Below are 24,752 nucleotides of genomic sequence, written 5' to 3' on the forward strand. Positions count from 1 at the left end.
GTGATTTCAAAAAGTGATACTCCATATAAAAGAGAAATGGAAAAAGACAATTCTATTTTTAAAAAAAGTACAGAGAGCAAATGAAAGTGGAGAAGAGCATGTGGCTAACCTTACCAAAAAAAGAAAAGAGATCTTACAGTTTTGGAGGGCTGAACACCTGCTGAGAGAGCAGATCAGGAGCAGATTCAGAGACACTCCTAGGACAGGACAGGGAGGAGGGGAATACAATGAATTCCTGTCAAAACAGTACGACTTTTTCAAGGTCAGGAAGTTAGAGTCTGTTAAGAAGAAAGGTGAGAGTCCACAGCACATTGTAACTGAACATCCAAATACTGGAAGGAACAACATCAGTGGATGGCAGCTCTTGTGATTTATCCCTGGCAGGAAGAGAAGCAGCACATTGCCACTCACTCCTTCCCTCCAGTGGGATGGGGAAGAGAATTGGAAGGGTAAAAGTGAGAAAACTCATGGGTTGAGATAAAAACAGTTTAGTAGGTAAAGCAAAAGCTGTATGCACAAGCAAAGTAAAACAAGGAATTCATTTGATATTTCCTACTGACAGGCAGATGTTCAGATGCTTTCAGAAAGCTGAGCTCTTAACACACAGTGGTTACTTAGGAAGATAAACAAACATCATCATATCCATACATCTCCTCCACCCCACTCCCTTCTACTTCACTTCATACAGCTTTTATTGCTGATAACATCACATGGTACCAAATACACCTTCGGCCAGTCTGAGTTAGCTATCCTGGCTCTGTCCTCTCCCAGCTCTTTGTGCATGCACAGCCTCAGTTGGCAGGGCAGTGTGAGGAGCTGAAAAGTCCTTGGCACTGTGTAGCCACTGCTCTGCAGCAACTGAGCCTCAATGTTTTGTCAACACTGTTTTCATCACAAATTCACAACATAGAGTCATATGAAGAAAATTACTATATCTCAGACAAAACCACTATAAAATGTTCAGTGGGTAAGATATATATAAAATAAGAATTGGAGATATATATGATCAAGTCAATTATTAAGATTCAAGAGAAACAGAGAAGAAATAAAAATCAGAATTTACATAAATCAGCAAGTGTGCTTGCTGTAAAAGGTGACATCAGTAATGTTTTCAGATGAATTTTTCTGGCAGTGGATGTAAGTCTGGACAATTGTGACAGTTATGTATCAGATACTGTAGGCAAAAAGAGTGCCTTAGCAATGCAGAATGTTGTAGAGGAAGTGAACTAACTCCAGAGTAATGATGAGCTTATCCAAATTTAATAATTCAATTACAATTTAAATAAATTAATTCAGTTCTATGAGCTTTTGCCTTCAGAATCCATTACTTTAAAATCAGGGTCTGAATCCACGCCATTAATTGGTTAATCACCAAGCAAGGTATCCTGAAAAGCTGTTCTTTGGTCATAAACTATTGCCAAGTTTCAAAAACCTCATCTTTATCCCATTCTCAGGCTGTATAATTTATCTGTGATTTAAGTTTCACTAGGAATCAACATTTAAGACATAGCCATCTCCTTCATTAAAAGTTCTTTTTATCCAATTGTTTTGTTGGTTAAAATATTAATATAATAATTATTAAATAATAATTACCAAGCTGATAGAAATAATTATGTTTATAAAATCTTCCCTAAAAATATTTTTTTTAGCAATGACATCTGATATTTTTTCATAAAGCAGAATTAGGACAAGTGTGCTCACTGTATGAAGGCTAGAACATGGCTAATGCTTGGAACATGTCTAACACTGAGTTTAACTCATGGTAGGTATCACACAGGTTATATTTTTTCCTTTTGGCTTAAATACTGTCTTAATATAAATATATAACTTCAATATAGAAGTGTAAGTCATTTGTTACTGCAAATGAAGGCTACAAAAAGAACTCATTAGAAAGAGTCAAGAGTAGACAAGGGAGAACATACACATGTATATTTCATTAAGCCAATAAGGATGATATATAAAACAATGTAACGTCAAAAGCAATTTACTGCTACTCAGGGTTGAAATCTACTAAAAATTTTACGAGCATCGATCAGGATTATTTTGTGGGACCAGATATCTATGGACTTGTTAGAATTGATTTATTTTGCTCTCTATATTTTGATAGACTGCTGTGTAACCTCCTTAAAGTGTCACTGGATATTTCACAGTAAGAGGAGTTTGCTTTTCTATCCACCCTCACTTTCTTTCAAACTGAGTCATTGATTACTTGGGGGACATCGGCACCTGGTGAAAAGATGGGGCCCTTTTCATTTGCCTGCTGGAAAGTCACTGTATTTTTGGCAGTATTACAGGATTTATGACTTCAACCTACAGCCCATAACAAGAAGCAGATTCTTTTTGGTTTTTGTGTGTGTGTAAAATGTCACATACTAGTAACAAGCAGCATGCAGTAAAGCACAAACAAGACAGTGAGTCACTGCTGTTTGTAGCCAGCAGATTTCAGAGCAGTATGGCTTAAAAATGAATAGCCATAATTTGTCCTTGCCACAGAGTCTTCTTAGAAGTTTGCAGGGATTAGAGAGGGAAGGAGTGAATTACTGATGTAAGATTTTATTATTGGGCAATGTAAATATTAGCATGATAGGTTTGCTTCTTAGTTTGATAATAATTTTTTTTTCTTTTTTTTTAAACATTATAATGTGATATTTTATTATTGGAATTGTTTGTAAAAGACACAGTGTGACTATTAAAAAGTACTTTTAACTCTATTTCCTTGTTCCAGTTCTTCTATCCTTGTCATAGTATTTGCATAGACCTCAAGTTCTTCAAGTGTATAAATACAAAATCACTAATCATTTAGGTTTAGGTTTCTGAAATACAACTCAGTGACACAGGTCACTGTGCAGCAAAACAGCATGACAGAAAAAATCTGTCTTGGCTAAGAGAAACACAAAATCCATAGAGTGACCTGCCTGATTATGACCCGTGACCTACATATTGTAGCACTGGGAAACAGAGTTCTGATTTTTCTGCCTTGCTTGGTCAGTGAGTTACTGATTCCACATCTCTGGAAGGTCCTCATTCTCCTGCCCAAAAATTTCAGTTCCTTGTATTCTTCAGATGTAAGACATAATACTAGATGGCTGATTTCTGTATATTGGCTTTTATCACTGAATTAAATATTAATTACCAGGCAGATGCTGATGCTGCTCTAGTTTCAAATGCTGCTGCCTTTTGCCACCCAGTCTCAGTCATACAGTTCTTTAGGAAAGAACTCACTAATCTCAATATGCCCCTCACTGCAAGAAAGATATTGAGGCCCTGGAACGTGTTCAAAGGAGGGCAACAAAGCTGGTGAGGGGTCTGGAACACAGGCCATATGAGGAGAGGCTGAAGGAGCTGGGAATGTCAGCCTGGAGAAGAGGAGGCTCAGGGGAGACCTCACTGCTCTCTATAACTTCCTGAAGGGAGGTTGTAGTGAGCTGGGGGTTGGCCTCTTCTCTCGTGTCATTAGTGATAGGACCAGAGGGAATGGCTTCAAGCTACGGCAGGGGAGATTCAGGCTGGACATGAGGAAGTATTACTTTTCAGAAAGGGTGGTCAGGCACTGGAATGGACTGCCAAGGGAGGTGGTGGAGTCACCGAGCCTGGGGGTGTTCAAGGAAAGGCTGGATGTTGCGCTGAGGGACATGGTTTAGTGGGAGCTATTGGGAATAGGTGAACGGTTGGACTGGATGATCTCTTAGGTCTTTTCCAACCTTGGTGATTCTATGATTCTATGATTCTATGAATATTCGTGCACAAATGTGCTCCGGAAATCTGTTGAAGAATAGATTTCACTTGCGCAGTCAGCTGGGAGACTTAATTCAGCTAATGATTGTGATAAAAAACATAAGATGCAAATTATGACTAGGCTATGTTTACTGTTAAAGGAAGGATTTCTTTTTTGAGCAAGTCTCTAGCTAAATACAGGATCATACTGCAAGTTAGTGAAAGGATCAAATGAACAGAATCATAGAATCACATAATTGTTTGAGTTGGGAGGGGCCTTTAAAGGCCACCCAATCTAGCTCCTCTGCAGTGAACACCTACAGCTCAGTAAAAGACACCTACAGCTCAGATTGCTCACAGCCTCATCCAGCCTGACCTAGCATGTCTCCAGGGGTGGGTAACTCACTATCTCTCTGGACAACTTGTTCCAGTGCCTCACTACTCTTATAATAAAAAACATTCTTCTTGTATCTCACCTCTTCTAGAATGAAACTATTTCCCCTTGTCCTAGCACACAAGGGATTAAATGGGGGTGGATTCATGTCCCTCCCCTCAACACGCTCCTACATGTCTATGTCTCTCCTGTGCTGAGGACTTCACATCTGGACATAGTACTCCAGGTGAGGCCTCAGCAGCACAGAGTGGAGGGGCAGGATCACCTCCTTTGCTCTGCTGGCCATACTTCTTTTGATGCAGCCCTGGATACAGTCGGCTTTCTGAACTGTAAGGGCACATTGCTGGCTCATGTCCAGTTGCACCATCTGCAAGTTTGCAGAGGGTGCATTTGATCCCATTGTAAGAGACACTGATGCAGATATTAAAAAGGACATAAAGATCACACGCTCATGGAACAGGAACATAAAAAATAAACAAACAACATAGTGAATCATTATTGTTTGAAAAAAACAAAAAACAAAAACAAAAACCAACCAAGACAATACTGCCTAGCAGAATTTAGAAAAAAAAGGGGAAAGTCATGAGAAGGAATCAGGTCATCTCTTACCTCTTTAGCAAACAAGTGGCAAATAGCCAGTTGCAACAAGTAAGCTACTTGACATAGTCTCAGACTTGTTCAGAATAGAAAGTCAGAAAGTCTTTTCAGCGCTCTGCTAAACTTAAGACACAAATATCTAAACTCTAAAAGTGACAAAAATACAAAGGTAAGAAAACTTATTTAAAGTCAGGCCAAACTGGATTGCATTCAGTATGATACACAACAGGTACAGACAAGAAGGCAGGAAGGAGGCATTTTCACTCATCTGGTATCTGGTGCCTGCGTTGCATCGTCTTTCTTTGTTCTTTTAATAACAGAGCCATCAGTGACTCAGGAGCAGTTGCCTAGGGGACCTCATTGTGCTTAACATTCAGGAGATACTCAGTTTCCTTCCCATCTGTGTTGCATCACTGTAAGCCCCTCATGCTATTTTAGAGGAGGATAATACTAGAAAAAGCTAATCCAGTTAATTCCATGCAAAAAGAAGCCCTATAATGGAACTTAGTCACTTCCTGTACCCTGCTTGGGTTCATAGTATGTATTAGTGCCATCCAGTGTTAGACACAAGGTCGTTTACATAAAAATAAATAAGTAGATAGATAGATAGATAGATAGATAGATAGATAAGGCAATAATCCCTGATTCTTGCATACTTCATTCCCACGTTACTTTTCCAAATTCACAGCACATGCACTGAATAGCAACCCCATGACTGTTTTAAAAGTCTGTTAGAAGCACTCCATTTTTAATTCAATTACAGATTTCAAACACTAAACATTGAAAATGAAGAGGATCACAGTGATCTGACAAATTCTGTGCCCCCACAAAAAAAAAAAAAAAAGATTTTTGAATCCTGTTTATCTTAGTGGCGGTTCAATCCTATTCCAAACATGCATGCACATTTTCCCTGTTCATTCCTTGTTTGGAGGGAAGTCTGTATAATTTAGAGGACATGACTGTCTCAGACCTAAAAGACTGAGAACATATCCAGAAACCACTCCCTTTCATAGGAACTTCCAGTGTGTGAAGGATAATACTTTATTGAGGGAGTATTTAAAAAAAAAAAAATCACTCTTTTTTTCTTTTCTTTTCTTTTCTTTTTTTCCAATTGAACTTACTTATTGCATAAGAGTCAGCGGCATTACACTGCACTCTCTTTTACAGATGATGATCATCAGTCAGTGATGAACTAAGGTAATAGATTATTTTCATGAGCACTTTTAGTTCAGAGGCACATACTTTACAGGGCTTTTAATATAGTACGCATTACTTCTGAAATAATATATTAAGATAACAGCAGCTAGGATAATGAGGCATGAACATCCTTTAACTTCACAGTCACAAAATCCTACCAGTGAAGACTTACACAGAAACCAAATCAGGACTGGAGCAGAAACCAGGAAAGTGCAGGTAATCTACCCCGAACTAAGGCACAAGCAACAAAAGGGAGCCTGAAGAGCAGGAATGAAAAAGGATCTCTGGTCTCCAGGAAAAGCAAAGAAAACACTGTCACAGCCATGAATTGGGCTGCATTGACAAGCTTCTCTGGCAACCTTCAACCAGCACCCCTGGTTTCACATCAGGAGCCCTTGTGTGCTGGGGCTTGGGCATCTGCACAACATGAGCCATGTCCCAGGGTGTCTGTCCCCAGCCCTGTCTCCTGCTGCTGTTGAACTGCTGTTTGGCTTTCCAGGGCCAACCTTCAATGTGAGTCATCATTTCACTTTTTCCTGATGATGGCAGGCCTGCCAATGGAACCTGCTGTGATGGCTCTGTGGTAAGTGCTGCAGGAGCCATCCTATCACATCTGGGACTGGGCACTGTAGTCTCAGATCTCCTTTGGCCACAGATGTGGCAGAACCTCCTGGAATCAGCACAGTGAGGCCCTACTTTGCAGTATCTTGGGGATTTCAGGTCATTATCTCTGTCTAAAAGAGATCATAAACTCTGGGGTAAACTCATGTCTTGCTTGTTCCAGCTTGTGGCATCACTTGTTTTTTAATGCTTGAAAAGAAATTCTTGTCATGTCTTGTCTTGTCTTGTCTTGAGCCATATCCATGCTTTTTGGAGGATACAGCACATCCAAATCACTTAATTTTCTATACATACAGTATTCTGTATTTTTAGAATAGCAATAATTATATTATTAATTTACAACTGCAAACCTTGTTTTTCACACTGAGAAGCTATAGATAACACTTCTGTTGACTACAGTTATTTGTGATGCATGGCAATACACAGACGAGAATCTGTTGAAATAAACACTTAGCTGCGAGTTTCCAGTGCAAAATAGTTGCTAAGTGGGTGTATGCACCCCTGCACAAATAGGTACAGAAAGATAGAATGGAGAATAGCACTACTTCAGAAAGGTAAGCATCTTCACTAGGATATTAAGATAACAGTATCAGCAAGCTGGATCCTCTGCTTACTTATCTGGCTTTGGAGATGTTTCACCTGATATCCAGATTTAGTTACTCAAAGCTATCCAACAGTGATGCTCAAATTGAGGCACACTGCCACAGAAAGTGGCATTTTTTCATGTTCTAATTTTCAGCTGATAGCTAATTAAATATTAATTCAATTGTAAAGGTGAAACAGAAAAGGCAGTTAACTTAATTGAGTGAATGATAGTCAGAATTAAGAATACATACTTTCTTGACTTCATAACTTCTGTGCATTCCTGAAGGAAAGAAACAAACCTCTGCACATGTAGCAGCACAACTGAACTGATCTGTGAATACATGACTACAGCACAGTTAAGGGAGTATTCTGTACTGATGTGATCATTCATTATACCCCAAGAAATTCCAGATCAGAATATCTCAAAAATAGACCCTTATTTTATGTAAGATAGTAGTCCATAACAAAACATAATAAAGCATGGAAGTAACTGGAGTTGAAGGACTCAAAGGTCCAGAGTATTATTTTATTCTACTGACACTACTACACCTGACTTCAAGACATCCAGAGAAAAACAAAGATGTAAATAGCTGTATCATTTTTAGATAGCAAAGATTCAGATATTGCTTGACAACTACTACATAAACATTTTGATCTGTTTTGATTTTCTCCTTGAATTACTCTCAACTGTGACCACTCAGTTATACTATATTGCTGCAATCTCATATATGTAAGAATTTCTATTGCTCTATTTTGCACAACAGAAGATAACAGGATTATGTAGGCAATGGGGAAGTACTAAAGCATGTGGGGAGAAATACCTTTTCTAATGATAAATCCTCATGACAGAAACAGATGGGTACCATTTGTCATAAGAGGTCTATATTTTGGAAGCCTCTGATTGGTTCCCATCAAGGTAAATCAGGATTTGTGTGGGCTAGACAGATGGCATTAGAGAAACATAAAGTGAGAAGTTATTACTGACAGATGCAGACTTTGACATTTTAGAGTACAGAATAAAGATTTTTGAAATGATTAGAACATTTTCACAACTTTGAAGCTCTGCACAATTCCAAAGTTTTCTCTCCATGTATATACATGTGTGTGTGTGCGTGTGTGTATACACACACATATACATGCATACGTTCATATAGATACATATGTGTCTTTTAGGAGCTGCCCTCATGTAAATACACACAGACATACATGTATGCATATATTTGTTTTTATATGAGGACTGCTCTGAAAGTAATGCCTTCTATTTTATTATGTCGACCCACAGTTTTAGAAGTGAATGTTGGTGGTACAACAGTAGCATTTGAACCTTCCCAGCAGTATTAATTTTGTTGCTGTGTAACAGATGGCAGCAGAGGTACTGACAGAAAGACCTGACATGAAAATATGCATGAGGCAAAGGTGTATCTCTGAATTACTCAATGTGGAAAAAATGGCACTGATTGACTTTCACGGATGTTTGCTGAATATTTATGGTGACCAAATAGTGGATGTGAGCACAGTGAGGTGGTGGGTGGTGCATTTCAGCAATGGCAACAGTGACACAGAACCCAAGGCACTTTCTAGGGAGCCACACACAGCTGTTACACAATGAAATAAAGAGTATTTCCACCAGGTCATCCATATGAATTGACTAATGGCAGTGATTATGTCTACAAATAGAGTTTTGAAGCTGAGAATTTGCTCTATCAAATATAAGTGCTCTTTGTATCTTGTCTCTGCAACACCTCACATAATGGCTCTAAATAGCCAATATATCTCACGTTTCAATATAAATTATTATAGCCTGAGTTTCAGGTCGTTCTGGCATAGTACCTCAGAGTTTCCAGGAATAAAATATCCTACCTGGGATGCACAGGTGAAACCACTCACAACTGAGTCCAGAAGTCAGCACTGAACCCATTTTTTGTGAAAGTTTGCCATCTAGAGGTCATATCAGAAAGCACCAGGATGTAAAAGGACAGGGACAGATAATTTTGAATGTTCATTTGTAGAGTTAGTCGAAAATACCATCACCTTTTATAATATTTTATATTTACATTTGTTAGCAATAGCATCTCAAGAGATTCAATCTGATCCTTCTCCTCAAATCAGAATCAATTCTGTGCTAATTTGTGTTGTAGTTGTACAGTCCGCAGCTGGTCCGTATGAGAGAGGATATTTTAACCGTTCAGAAGCCCTCGCTTCTTCTGCAGGCAGGACAAAAATGAATTAAGAAGGAAGAATTAATTATGGAAATAGAATTTAACATTAGTAAAAGAGTTATGTATAAAATTGGTTTATTCCAAACATCAGCATGTTTTTTCTTACAAAAATATCTCAAACTAGATGAAAATGTTTCTTAGAATAACGCTGATACTTCATTTTTCAATTTCATTATTATATCAGATGTGTTGGAAATAAATATTTTTTAAAAATACCTTTATCAGATTGAGAAACATTGTCAAAGATACTTGACAAGCTCTCCAGTGAATTCTCCAGAAAGAGCACCAATAATTTCTGTGCTATAATTTCATTGAACACATGGACAGTAATAAGGTGTTTATTCGCTCTTCTTCATCATAAAATCTAAGGTATGGTTTTACTTGTTTATTTGTTTTTCCTCTGTTTCTCATTATGGTTTTAGGGTTTTATGTCAGCCATAATCGTTCTCCTCCCATCTCAGCCCAGCCTCTGAACAGACATATACAGGGATAGATCAAATTGGCACCTGTCTGTGCAGCTGATTCTTCTTTGGATGCATCCAGAAAATACCCCATGCAATGACAATGTCCAAAGAAGAACAGGCAAGGTAAATTGCAGTTCACCTGAATAGTAGACGACTGATGTGTCATGATCATTAAAGGCTGATGACGACAACTGCTTACGCTGATTTGATATAGCAACCTTAATCTTGCCGCACTGTGCACTGTATTTAATTTTGCATTTGATAATGAAACAAGCACTTTTAAATCTGGAATGTGTGTAGTGCAGGATGGGGTGGTACTTATTAACATGTGAAATGTGGCCAAAGCCCACAGTACTATGGGGAGACTGCTTTCTGAACATGCCATGCTTACAGCATGTTGTACATTACAGCAGAAAGAGCAGAACAACACAATCTGCACTTTTACTGAGAGGCTGGCATTATTTCAGAAGTGTAATATTTCCTTCCTTTCTCTTAAAAGATGCCCCTCTTTTCCTGAGATCAGTGCAGTCTTCAGTTGTCCACACTCAGCTCAGACGCTGAGCTTTTCTTCAGTCCTACTGAAGGAGAGATAGGAGAGAGCAGAGGTGGTTAAGCCTTTTTCCCCACAACAAGCAGTCCTGATGGTTAGCTCTGCAGACAGTGCACTGACCACAGGAGGTGTCAGAGCTGGGGGTAAAGGCTACAGCTGAGGTCACTTCAGCGTTGCCCATTCTCCTCCTTTCCCACCAGGCAGGCACAACAGGGGCAAAGGAACGAAGATAAACTAAGAATTCCTATGCTCTATGCTGAGGATGAGTCCAAGTGGGCTGGTCTGGTATTTCCATAGCATGAAAGAATGAATGAGGTAGTGAGTAACAATCTGAACCTTGCTCACCACCTTAGTGCTCTTGGAGGCTGGAAGCCAATTTGCAAAGAAAAAGATGTGCCACTGACCCAAGGAAGTAATAGATGATATAGAAGAGACATCGAAGACATCAGAATCCAAGGGGGACCATCAGTGTGTTCGTGTATACCTATTTTCAAAATGTGCTTTTTGCCACATTTCCTTATTGCATGTCAAAGGAGACAAAGTAACATGACACTTGTGTTGGGGGTAGAGGTTTAAAACCTATATGTTAAAAGATATCATTTAAAATAATCTCCTCCGAGTCAGAAGGAGCAACTTGGCGTAGCAAACATAAGGGATTCCTGCTGCCTCCCTTTACATTTGTTTGTCTTAGGGGGCACCTAAGTAAGAAAAAGGCTACTTGGGAGATTGAGAAGTGTTTTTTGTTTTTGCTGGCACAGACAGCTTGCATACACTGGCTCCTCTAAGCAGACCAGCAGGGATGGCAGAGAGAAATTGTGTCTTTTTGTAATATTAAATTTAGAAAGTAAAAAAGCAGTGCTGTACAGACCATGATGGATTTTGAAAGCTCATTTCATTACCTTAGTAGATTAGAGAGCATGGAAATCTATGGCTGAAGCAAGAAGCCAGGCCTCTAATGAAGCTCTCTGATGTCTGCTCTCTATAACAGGCCAAGTACTTCTGTCCAACTAAACATCTTGAAGCCACAGTGGGGAATGCCATGCAATGCAGGCTCAAAGTGGCTAAAAGTAACATGGGTAATACGAATTTTTTATTTTTGTTTCTGACCATTGTGTCCAGTACTTAACCATGTGCTTCATCACTATGAACTTAAGACTTTGAAGTTTGTCTCATAGTTAGGCTTCCAAGCTAACAGGTGGACTAGATGGGCAGACAGCCTATTAGCATGACACTGTTAAGCACAAGACTGGGTTTTAGGGGGTGGATGCAGGGCTTGGCCTTGAATGGATGCAAGCCCTGAGGGTCTGCCCTCATCTTATCTCAGCTGGCTCCAGCTCTGGCTCTAGCTCTGGCTCCATGTGCACACTACAGCCCAGTATTGTGCCCATCACAGGGCCCGGAGTGCTGCTAAACACGGGGCTCAGGGAGTGAGGTGATGGCCCTGGGCTAGAGAGACACTGATGGAAAAATCAGAGACCAAGCAGGGTAGGAGAGATAAAATAAAAGGGGGTACCTGATCACAGAACTGATGCCTATGCTTGATGCATAAGGGACACTGGGGCAGAAGAAAGGCCAGGAAAGGTGCCAGAGGTCCCCAGGGAAGGGAGAAACAAGAAACGTACTGACTGCTCAACCCCAAGTAGCAAGGAGCAGGAGAACTGTAAGCAGGGAGCAGCAAAGGCAAGCTGCTCCCCAACTGCTTGTTTATTTGTTCGATTTCTCATTACCAAAGTGAATAATAAAAAACTTGTTAATTAGCAATAAATTAATTTGAGGGAAATTCCACTACATGGAGTTGTTTCATTGCCCAAGACAACATAAAAGGTCAAAAGTTTGCTGATGATATGAAGCTGGGAGTAGCTGACACATCAGAAGGTTGCCATTAAGGGGGATGACGGCAGGCTGGAGAGTTGGGAAGACAGAGGAACCTGATGAGGTTCAGGAAGGGCAAGTAATCAGTCCTACATCTGGGGAGCAACAACCTCGCATATCAGTGCATGTTAGGGGGTGATCTGCTGGAAAGGAGCTCTACAGAGAAGGACCTGGGCAACCTGGTGGACAGCAGGTTGGCCATGAGCCAGCAGTGTGCCCTTGTGGGCAAGAACGTCAGTGGTATCCTGGGGTACATAAAAAAGTGTGTGGCCAGCAGATCACCCCTCTACTCTGCACTGTTGAGGCCACATCTGGAATACTGTGTCCAGTTCTGGGTTCCTCAGTTCAAGAAAGACAGGGAACTTCTAAAGAGAGTCCAGCAGAGGGGCCTAGAGCATTTCATATTTGAGGAAAGGCAGAAAGACCCGGGATTGTTTAGCCTGGAGAAGACTGACAGGATCAGTACTTGTATCAATATTTACAAATATCTAAAAGGTGGGTGTCAAGAAGATGGGTCTAGGCTTTTTAGTGGTGCCCAGCAACAGGACAAGGGACAATAGCCACAAACTGGAACATGGGAAGGTTCATGTTAGTATAAGAGCTTTAGAGAGTGGCAGAGCACTGGAACAGGCTGTCCAGAGGGGTTATGGAGTCTCTTTCTTTGAAGACTGTCAAAAACCCTCCTGGATCCTTTCCTGTGCAACCTACTGTAGGTTCTCTAAGTCCCTGCTAAAGCAGAGGGTTAGAGTCAATGACATCAAGAGGTCCCCTCCAAATCCTACAAATTTGTGATTCTGTGAAAATGTCCAGTGTATGTTTATGTCACAGGTGTGTCCCACCCTTGGCTGCCAAGGAGCAGCTGAGGAAGTAGTGGTGTCACATAAGGAAAGTGAGTTTGTTGGTAGAAATGGCCTCTCATCAAAACCAGGCACAGAATTGCTTGGAATGAGAAAGCTTGTGATACCCAAAACAAGATACCCATTCATGAAAAAACATTTAGAAGAGCTAAATGTCAGTAAAACATGAGCTCAGGAATCTTTTTTTTTTTTCACGTAGGATGGCTCAAAAGAATACAAAATGTTATGATCAAGGAAGGAGGAATCATTTAGTACTGCCAGATAAATCTTAGTGGAAAAAAAAAAGAAAACTCTATACCATTTTCCCAAACAAAGTGAGGGCTTGCAGTTTGATACTAGCTGAGGAAGAACTGAAACTCTGATAGAACTACTAATTGAAAAAAAATTCCACATTGGAAATAACTTTATTGCAGTGAACTTTCAAAAATATAATTAAATTCATCGCACACAGTGCCATCCAACTTAGAAGAAAATACAACTTTTCTGAGGATTATTACTCTGCATTGTATAGTTTTCCTTCTACAATCATTCATTTACTGACAGAGAGAGTGCATACAATTTTATGTGGCATATATCGTAAAGTTGGTGTTTATAAAAAGGCCAAAATAAGGTATTCAAAATGGCAATTACATTCTCATATTCTTTGTAAATCCTAGTTCTACCATTCTGACCAGTACTATCAGGAGTTACTTGGATGTTATCTGTATTTACTGAGTTGTGTGGATTTGTATTGGTCATATCAAAAACATCCTCTCTCTACAAAGCTCATGCTGCTATGCACTGCCAAAGCATTTAAAGGAAATTCATGTTTAACTTTGTATTGATGTGCAGCAATTTTTGTCTTCAAGAATGAAACACTACACTTCTTTGTAAACAGGAACATAATTAATTCCTCTTGTTCAACAATTAATTAGTTCACAGCTTCTTCTTATGTATTGAACATGCATATTGACAGTTCTTTATGCAAAGAGGAAAAACATTGTTAGACAGCACACACTTTAGTCGCCCTTTTTGAAGATTCCTATGTTACACTGTGCTTCATGAGAGAACTGTACTCTTCTCCGAGTTTCTTCTTCTCATTTAATTTTGCCAGTATGGCATCCAGTAAATATGAGGCAAAAGGAAACTGAAAAAGAAATATAGCAAGAAAAATGGTCATTTATTTTCTTCATGTTAAAAACATTTAAATTTCCTTCGGCTGTTAGATTTCACTTAGTTCTGACAACTACCATACACACACAGATCTTGAACTTTAAAGTTCACCTGTCTGGTTAGTGCCTAGAACTTTGCACACCACCATAAAAATGATAAAAGAACAGAGTAAAATGAAAAAAAGATAAACGCCTTATTGAACAATTCATGCTTTACTGACCATGTTAATGATGTAAACTGCAGTACAAGCATCTCTGTCATTTATCTTCAACCAGCTGATCAATAAGGGGTTACAGTCATCTCTAGGGCATGCAGAAGTGGTAGTGCATGTTCTCTACTCTCAGGAGGATGAGACAGAACTACTAGTACAGCCCAAAGTGTTGTGGCAACCGCAGCAACTTAAGACACATACACGAAAACCTGTAAATAAAATCAAACCTAAACCCCCAAACCCCAGAAGCTCTGACTGTATGGACAGGGATAACAGACAAAAACTTGCTCCTCTAAAATACGGTAGCAAAGATTTGCATTTACGTATTTGCAGAAAAAAAAAATAATAATCAAAAACCTCTTCGATATCTCTTCTGGTATAAAAGATTTGCAGTGTCTTCAAAGAAAGTGACGGTATATATATTTTACTCCATCACTGCATTGTCACAGACTGCATGAGTTTGCGGTGTGTTGGGAAGTACTTGTGGAGGGAGAACAGAATGCTCCTCCGTGCAGCTGCACCCACAGAGGGGACAGCACTGTGTCAGAGCAGAACCCAACAGTTTTACTGTGCTGCTTCAGAGAGCTCTGTCAACCCTCTTGAAATCCTAGTGAGACCCGTGGTGATAGAAAAAGTAATACCCATCATTCATGTCAGAAACAGAGTTCATTTTATTTTAATAAGGCTACTAGAAATAAATTAGCAAAAACTTAGCAGTTAATTGAGAAGCTCAATCACCAACCAAACACCAAACCAAACACAAATGCTATCTCCTAATGTCTGAAATTATACAAGGGCTGCTTTGAAAGTAATGCCTCATATTTCACTGTGTTGGTCCATGACATCAAAGGCAGATGTTGGTGTTACAGCAATGGTGGCAGAAGCTTCCCATCAGTATTCTGTTACATGTTGTCGTCGTGTAACAGATGGCAGTAGAGGGGAACACTGACATAATGGTGTCTGATGTGGAAACACGTATGAGGCAAAGGCATTGAATTCTGCCATGCAGAAAATCTTGTACCTATTGACATTAATCGATGCTTCCTGAATGTTTATGGAGCCCAGACAGTGTGAGCCCAGTGAGGTGGTGGGTGGTGCATTTCAGCAGTGGTGACAGCAACTGTGGGTCACTTCTGCTGGTGCAGATTTTGATGAGCATGACATACTGGCTCTTGTTCACCACTAGCGAAAATGCATAGCTAATGGTAGTGACTGTGTTGAGAAAGCATTTTGTAGATGAGAATCTGCTCTATCAAAAAGCACTATTGTGCTCTTTGTATCTGTTGTAGTTTTCACAGAAATAAATAGGAGGCATTGCTTTCAGAGTGACCTACATATCTGGAGAGAATCTCAGTCTACTAATATTTATCACCATTAATAAGTCAGAAAAAAAATATCTAAATTATTAGCAAGGAAAAACTTGTTAACAACAAGTATCTGTCATGAACTGATTATAATAGGACTCCTGTCTTCTGTTCAGCGGTCACTTTGCAGTCACAGGAAGAGGCTGCTAATATGCATTATTACTCTCTTCTATTGGACATGGTATTCTGTACCTGCTGACCAGACGTGCCTCCATCTCTCTCAAATAACTTCTCCCTATGATAAGAATTTTCTAGTATTCATCTACAGCTGTCAGCCATCTCCATCTTTTCTGGCAAATTTTGAGGAATAGAGGGATCCAACTCACTAAGCATTCAGAGTAAGCAAGACCTAATTTTATCTGAAATTCTGTGACACTTACTTGCTACCGTGCTTTAAAAGCACCGACCCCGGCATCCTGTTCACTCTAATTGCTCTCCTTCCTTGTCTAAATGTGTTTTTACGAGAACACGATACCATTACCTCAATGTCCCTAATTCTTCTTCCTAGCTTGAGTGCATTCATTTTTGATACATCTTACCTCCTTAATGTTCTGTCCAAGATGAATGCCTTCTTATTGATGTCTCTGGTTCATATCATTCTATCTACATTTTACTTGCCGCTCACTACTCTCTGTGGCTTCCATGTCATAGCAAACTGATTTTTAAAGAAGTCCTTCCATTTAAATCATTCATTTAAATCAAGAGCATTTGAAAGTTGAACGTTATGTCATTATTTCACATTTGCTGGTTTCAGAGAAAATGCTGTACTTTTTTTATCTAGTTTATTTCCGTGCCGACACCCAGAGCTGGATGATCTCTACAGTCTTCATCTTTAATAGAAGCCTGTCAGGTTTACTTTTAATGATGACTCTGTAACTATCCTGGGAAGCTTCCCTTTACATTTCTCCCCAGAACTTCAGAACTGTTGAAGATGTCTCTACTCCAAAGTATTTATCCCAGTTTCCAAACTTGCCATATGCTTGGGGAAGGCTTTGGGAGTTCAGCGAGTGCTAAGTGCACACCTAAGGAGCATCTTGTTTATACCAGTGATAATTATATACAGAATGATACTTCCTTCAAGTGGTTTTCAGTTATCTGTGCCACAGGCAATTTATTCAAACACTGAGCACTGACAGCAATAGCAATCCTAAATCAGTATATTATGGTAGGCTTTAGGAGAAGTAGTATTTAACTGGCTTTTTTTTTGTTGTTGTTTATTTGTTTGTTTGTTTGTTTTAATTCAGAAAATTTAAGAGAGAAAGCTTACCTACATTTGAAGATTTCTTGTTTATTTACCATTACCAAAATTACAGATTTCTTTCCTGAGACTAGAAAGCCGTATGGGTGAAATGGCATATTTCTTAAACATCAGAGAGGTATCTTGGCATCCGGTAATATGATCCTGAAGAGTCAGGAATGCTGGTAGTTATTCCTATTTCTTTCACCTATCTTTTCCTACTTTGAGTATGCTTCTTCCAAAGATCCATTCCGAAAAAAAATATACTAGTTATGTCTGTTGACCTTACACTATACTGCTGAGTCTCACATAACATGTGTGTGCACAACCACACAGCCTCCTGATCTGCCAGTGAAAAGACTGGTCATGAGAGCAAGGAAATGTTGTTATTCCAATGAGGCATAACATCTCAACTCATGGACTCTATCATTATTTGGCCTCCGTTTCACAAACTCTAAAATGTGTTAATGTACATAGAAACAATGGTATTTTATTTCTGGAATATACAAATTAGTGGTTACTGCTATTTTAAATCTCCCCACATGGATCTTCAGGGTAATAAATTTGCTCAACAAAACTATCCAAACATGCTGAAAAAATTCCTCAACTCAAATTGTGTGAATCACAAAGAATGACCTCAAGCAAAAGTGCAGTAATGCCAATTTTTAATGACCCAAACTTCCAAATATCACTGTAACTGTAAGACAGTAGAATAGAATACTGAGATATGCCTCATTTCATTATTATTCTTTGTTTGCTCTCTTCTGGGATAGCTGTATGTATATGATGTTAACAGTATCCAGAGCAAGATTTGATCTGCACCACTGCTGCTTTTTAAGGTGCAAATATGTAAAACACTGTGAGGTGTCGACCGTGGTCAGTGTGTGCATGTGTAAGCAAGTGAATGTGCACATGTGCATTGAGCAGACAACAGGCAATGAGCAAGAGACCTATTCAAGAGAAGGGTTAAGAAAGATGCAGACTGGAGAGAGACCAAAGGAAGCAGAACAGGTGAGTTCCAACCGGAACATTTGAAAGGAAACAACCATGGTTGTTGTTGTATATTCGCAGATGAGACCAGAGGAAGTCTGCATTTAAAATCCAGTGTAAATCCTAAAAATGGGTTAGAGAAAATCCTTACTGATGAGGAGTGAATATGCTGTTCCAAGTCTGTGTTCTAGAGACAGATTATACAAATACCTACAGAGAGCCCAGAGAACAAAGGGGAGGGATTTTTTCTGGAAGTTTTAACTACTGGAATATGATTTGTATACTAATAATGAGGTCATGAGAGGAAAGATTTCATTAGGCAGCCTCATATGAGATGTGATATCCTGAGGAGTTCAGGAAGAGGGAGGGAAGACAAAAGCTGCTCTGTGTCTGATAAGGGACCTGATAAATCAATTCTGACATTTGGTACAGTGCTTGGAAGAGTTAGGCAAATGATTTGTATTTTACTAAAAAAATAGTTCTGAGAGACTTCCGTTAGTAATCTAGATTGGGGTTACCATGTTGTACTCACATACAGAATTAATAACTGATTGTTCAGAGATGCTCTTCCTTACAATCAATCACAATGAAGGAAAGCCTTGAGTGGTAAGAAATCTTGTCTAAGCTGTGAAAAGAAGTCATCCTTTCAATTTGATTACACAAGGCTCCTTGTAATAGAAAAAAAGCTAGAGAAGGTTTTTTTCTTGATTATAAACAGAGAATGCTATTACATTGTGTCAGGTTCAAATAACAAGACATACACAAGCAGGTGACATGGGAGAAAATACCCCACGTGATTAAAAGCCTCATGCAAACTATCAACATACCTGTATATCAAGATGTCCATAATTGTACCCTCCTTCCACAAACACTACAAACTCCCAGATACCTAATATTTTATGATGCAATATATTTCCTGGGCTCTCTCTCCCATGTCCACACACAAGGAGTTCAGTGTCTCTATACATCATCAGGGACACTGGGTATCTGCATGCATTCCTGTGAAGCCTCTCAACAAGTGAGTTCTTCAGAGGCAAGAGAATCTCCTAACTGTCATCCAGTTATTAACTGTCATCAGTTATTACGATGTTTCATTTTTATACTTCAGTGACTGTAGTCCTTGGGTGTTGCAGTTTGAACACGAAAAGTGGAAAAAGCACCTGTTGGCCATTCCAGATGTAGGTTTAGACAGCCAGTGATTTTTACTGACTCTGCAGAATTCAGAACATGGGTGTACTTCCAGATTAGATGCTCCTTTTGTACATAACTACATCCTGAAGCAGAGATGTCTCTATCAGATTTTAAGTTTCTTCCTACATGGTTCTACAGCAGTTGGTAAAGTGGCTACACAAATTCTGACTGGGGACATTCATGAATGCAAAAATATTTAGCATTGAATTATTAACATTTTTGTAAAGCTGAAGGAAATTACACTTTCTTAAGTCATAAGCATGCAGCAAATAAAGGTATGGATGAGGTGCAAAACAGAGGTGTGCTATACTTTATGATTACACTTTAGGGGAATCTATAAAATGACAGTAAAAAGCAACTAGTGCTGCCCTAGTCCCCCCCAAAAATCTCATGCAGCAGTAAAATGGCGTATGTCAGTAATAAAAATAAAATGTCTATGACATTTTAAATGTTATCATACTGTCATGGTGGAATAAAATTAGCTTGAAGAATGATCTAAAGGGATATGATGCAGTTCATTATGTATAACAGCAACAGCAGCAGTTTCCCAGTGTTCATAAAGGTTTCTCCATTAAATTTACCTCCAGTCAATAATTAGGAGTCCACAAATAAACCTAGGCAATTAAATCAATACTGCTGGGCAATTATGTTCCAAAGTCCTGGCTCAATGGCACAAAAAGACACTATATCAAACTACAATATTAAGTGATCTGATGCAATTTCCTTCTGAACATTTTCCCAGATTAAGAGAAAAGAGCAAGCCTGCACCTTTTTTTTTCAGAATACAGAGGAGTTCAGCTTGTCAACCTGTACCTCTAAGCAGTTTCTTCTGAGCAAAGTTCTAGCAGAAAGCTTTAATTCCATCATGAGCATGAGTTTTCTGATCAGAAATACTACCGATGTCTGAAAAAGGAAACCACAACCAATCTTTGGACAAGGCATGAATTAAGCAATTAAAAGGGAAAAAAACTCTTCTGTGAGCTGTGCCGAAATTAAGAAATCTATGCAATTTCCATTCATGTGAATTAGCAAGGACAGAAAGGAAAAGCAGAGCGGGCAGCACCTAAAAAAGCACTAATTCCTTTGTGATCCTAAAGATTGATTTGCTAAGAATTACTTTTACCTTCGGAGCTCCTCCAGAGGAACCCCACAAGATGGAGCAAAAACCACTGAAAACCACTATGAACTTGTACACAAACAGATGTGGCCAAGTGCAGTGAGCTGCCCCAGCTTTCAATAAGGTTTACACGGTATACACGGTGAATAACCCCCCCCCACTCTCCATGCCCTGGCTCTGGCTGCCTCCCTACATCGAAAGAGAAGTGATAAAATTCTGTGTAGGATTTTCTAACAATCTGCCGAAGAACGACAACAAAAATACAACCAGAATTCCTCATCGTATTATCTGATTTATATTTTGGAGTCAGTAATATAAACAGAATACTGAAATTGATAGGTTTTTTAAAAAAATTACGAGAGCAATTTCATGAATAGGAGTAGTTCTCCACTATTTCTGAGTTTCACGTAACACTACAAAGTGCTTAAACTAAAATGCTAATATTTCTGACCAAGCTAGTAAAAGTTAAACTGATATTTCCATCTCCACTGCAGCAATTAAGCAGACTTAATGGCAGAAAGTTTGGATAATGACAGAGGAAAAACCTGTCATTTCTTAAAAAATCTGGCCACAGGTCACAATCTAAGCATAAAAGCTATCAGTGATAAAACATCTCAACCTGAAAGAGATTGTTCCCTTGAAATGATTACCAAAATATTTTCAATCATTCACAGGAATGGCATCTCAAATGGACTCATGCTAGTGAATATGCATTAGGAACATCGGATTTATAAATCAAACTTTATTTAATTTCAGATATCAGCTACACATTGCCTGAATAAAGGAGACAACGAAAGGATAATGGAAAAGTTTCAAGAGTCGGTGTCTGTTGTCAGTGATGTCCAAACAAAAGCTGACTATGGCTAGAAAAGCAGGGCTCTCACCTGCCAATAAACTGCCCTTGATCACTTACAAGAGGGGAGCATCCCAGCAGACTCTGTGTGTATTAAAAAAAAGACTTGAAAGAGAAGAAGAAGTATCACACAGGTCACAGCGGCAGTCTCAATGGACCCCTCAGGGATTTCTGCTAGTCTCAGCCTTGTCATCCTCTATGCAGCTTTCCTCTCTGCCCAGAAAATGTCGATAGGAAAATGTTTGAGGGGCCTCTGGTGGAAATTTTTTCATTCTTTCTGCATTGACAGGATGCCAAATCAATATTTACTTCCCACTAACAAGCTGCTCGAGGTCTCAGTAGAAAATATTGTAGAGAATGCGGGAAGACACGATAATAAACAGCTGTCTGGCTATGAGGAAAACATGAATTGACTGGAAACAGGTCCACAGTAAAAGGTCATCGAAACCCATGAACTCCTCAGGTGTCCATATCAAATACTAACTTTAAAGGCACATAGTAAAAAATCTCTTTTTCCTAAGAGGTATGAGAGGATGGATCCTTTCCACTGTCTCAATAATTTAATTAATGTATTTGCCAAGATCTGTGCTGGTTTTCTTCAGCACTGTTTCAGCTTTCAGCTGTAAGTTAGCTATAGCAAATTGTAGGTTAACATACCTTCAGTTTTATCCACCGACTCTTAAGATTTCTTAAGAGAAGTAAAAAGGAAATGCTACCAAAACAAGGATTTAATGTTACTTTACATAATTACTGGTGGCGTAATTACAAAGACAATGGACAAATTACAACCTAAAAACACTTATCTATTCAGAGGAGAAAGCTGTAATTTGTTAAGGGAAGAAATAAATTTATAACCTGTGCTTCAAGAAGTTTCTGTATACAGAGCAGCCATTCTTTGTCTTTTTCAGATTCCATTTTTGCCTTTGCTGTTTCCTAAAAATACAGATACATAATATTTTAACACCATCTGAGAAGAACATAATGAACAGTACAGGATATGTATAGTAGATACATATTAAATAAACAGCATGTGGAAGTAGGAATGATGCTCTCAGAACCAGTTACTTGAAACTTGTCTACTGAATATGAGGGCTCTGCTAAATTTATAAATCCATGTTAGTGCATGTCCTGAATCATATGTTCTTTTCTATATAGGTACATGTGTATAGGTACTCTATATGGAAATCTTACACGTCCAATTTTCTCACACACTGATAAATGGAATATGTGTTTAAAATTTATGTAGTGAAATCTCTCATCACCTATATTGAGTATGTTCACGTTTTACACATACATTCCCAACATTGCTTAAAAGAAATAGGATATAAAACTCACTTTGAGAATGAGGCAAACAGACAACAATTCTGTCAAAGCCAATTGCTTTACAAGGATATATAAGAGTGATAGGGTTTTTAAAGGTGTATAAGCAGGGAAAGGATCAGTCCATTACATTTATATTCATGGTTGTAACCCGTATAGATACATATGCATACACATAAAAAGCAAATTTATTTAACTCATTTGAATATCCTCGTTTGTAAATGGTGAAATGTAAAGCTCCATTAAGGCTAAGAGAAGACTAAGTCTTCACTGAAATACAGTTACAGGTCAATGATGGTCAACTCCTAGACATTTCTTAAATATAAGTGCAGAGGCTTTTTCATGTATTTCTTGATCAGGTCTCAGTATATCTGGATAATGATAATTCCTATTACTATATATATTCCATAAAAGGTGATTTACGAAACACTCAAATATTTCACAGTAAAACAGAAAAATGTATTATAGAATCATCAGAAAAAGGCAATGGATCCTCCTCCAAAAATATTTATCTACAAGAAATGCTTTTAATGAGTATCACAATTCAAGAAAGTAATCATCAACGGAATCAATTTGGCACAGCAAGATACATTCTAATTTTGTTTTCATTAATGCAGAAGTCTGTTTAAAATGTATAACCCTGCCAAATATTCCCACAAAAAAGGAAACTGCTAAGGATTTTCAAGTAATGCTCTACATCTGCGTGCTCAAAACAGTATATTCATATTTTATTTATGTATGTCCAAAGTCTTGACACCTTAGGAATCTCTAACCTGACCTTTTAATTTAAATTCAACAATTCTGTTCTTTATTTGTGCTAGATGATGCACAATGAAATTTCAGTCTTTAACTAGATATTCTCTTCCAATAAGAATGGAAAATTACAGCATCTTCAGATCTCGCCCCTTTTTACTGAAGTCCTTAAAATAACTTACCTCATCATCTTCTACTTCTAATATCTCCTCAAGATCCGCTGTTGAAACATTAAGGATAGACGCTGCCAACTGAACAGACTCTTGGGAAAGGCCTTTTTTACATGCCCTTGCTTCTTCCATTTTTTTTGCCTGTTTGACTTTTATTCTCAGCTCTTGTACGCTATGGTGTATCTCTCTGGTGAGAGCCTGGAAGACAAAAGCAAAAAACACTGCTATTTTTCTTAAAGTACAAACACCGTGGAAAAAAAAATACCATTATTTACACTAAATTCTTTCATTTAGGAACTGACTTCATTCTGTATTATTGGTTGAAAAGAATACAGTCTGCAATACGAAATAATATGTTTAGAAAACAAAGTATGAAATAATACATTAAAACATAAAACGTTCTGAAATACAGGTATGTATTTTATTGGTATGTTTTTAGCAAATTATTCATAATGCTGTTTGACAAAGCAGCTTCTGCAGAATCAATTAAAAATCATTTTCTGATCCAATCTACTAGAATTCATTTCTGTAGTGTGGTATATGTGGCTAAACCAGAAAGATGTTTGTAGCTTAAAAAAATCCAGAAAAATAAACAAATATTGCTAAGAGAAAACTGACTGGTAGGGGGCAGCTGTTTGAAAGGTTTAAGTGATAAGACACGAGCACCATTATCTGGAATGGAAAAAAGGGGCAACTGGGATTTAACAATCCTGATGTTAGCTAGGAAAAAAGAGATCACTGCACAAAAAACCCTGTAGTCTCAGAAGAAACCCAGTGGGTTGAAGCTGCTCTCTTCATTTAAAACCAGAATAAAGGAATCAGCACAAAATATCCTGCTGAAGAGACTGCCTGAACGCGAATGAGAGCTGAAAGGGATTCAAACCAAATTTTGGGTTTTGTTCCACAGTACTGAGCTTGAGTACACACAAGTACTGAGCTCGAGTAATATCTTCCAAAGCTGAACATGTACAAACTGCATAGTAAAAAATCGATGTTCAAGTTCCTACCTATCCTGTTCCTAAAATTCTCTGATTCAGTGAAATAACACAGTGTTAGCACAAAACATCAGTTACATAACTGCTTTGTTTCAACATTTATGCAAGTATGGCAGAAAGATTTTGTAAAAGGCATGGTGAGACTATTTAAAAACTGTTGGCTGGGAGACAAGAGCAGTAACTCCATGTCAGAAGATCCTCATAGTGTATTTAATGATTCAGGCTGAACAGTGAGGGTCAATATAGACACACCCGAGCTGTTTAAAATGAGAGAAAAAACTTTTTCCAATCACCATATGTGTTGCGTTTCTTATTAAATTATCTCTCAC

General features: G+C 38.5%; 1 protein-coding gene across 1 annotated transcript in view; it reads right to left on the bottom strand.

The window, feature by feature from the left end:
* Positions 1-14,091: 14,091 nt before the first annotated feature.
* Positions 14,092-24,752, bottom strand: part of CNTLN (centlein) — a gene marked incomplete at both ends in the record, with an annotated part of 184,813 nt that continues 174,152 nt past the window's right edge. Inside the window, 3 exons of the mRNA XM_079548565.1 lie at positions 14,092-14,196; positions 22,041-22,118; positions 23,441-23,626. Of these exons, the coding sequence (XP_079404691.1) occupies positions 14,092-14,196; positions 22,041-22,118; positions 23,441-23,626 (369 nt within the window). The remainder of the gene's footprint in view (positions 14,197-22,040; positions 22,119-23,440; positions 23,627-24,752) is intronic.

The sequence above is a fragment of the Tetrao urogallus genome, assembly GCF_951394365.1.
Source record: "Tetrao urogallus genome assembly, chromosome: Z".
NCBI lineage: Eukaryota > Metazoa > Chordata > Aves > Galliformes > Phasianidae > Tetrao > Tetrao urogallus.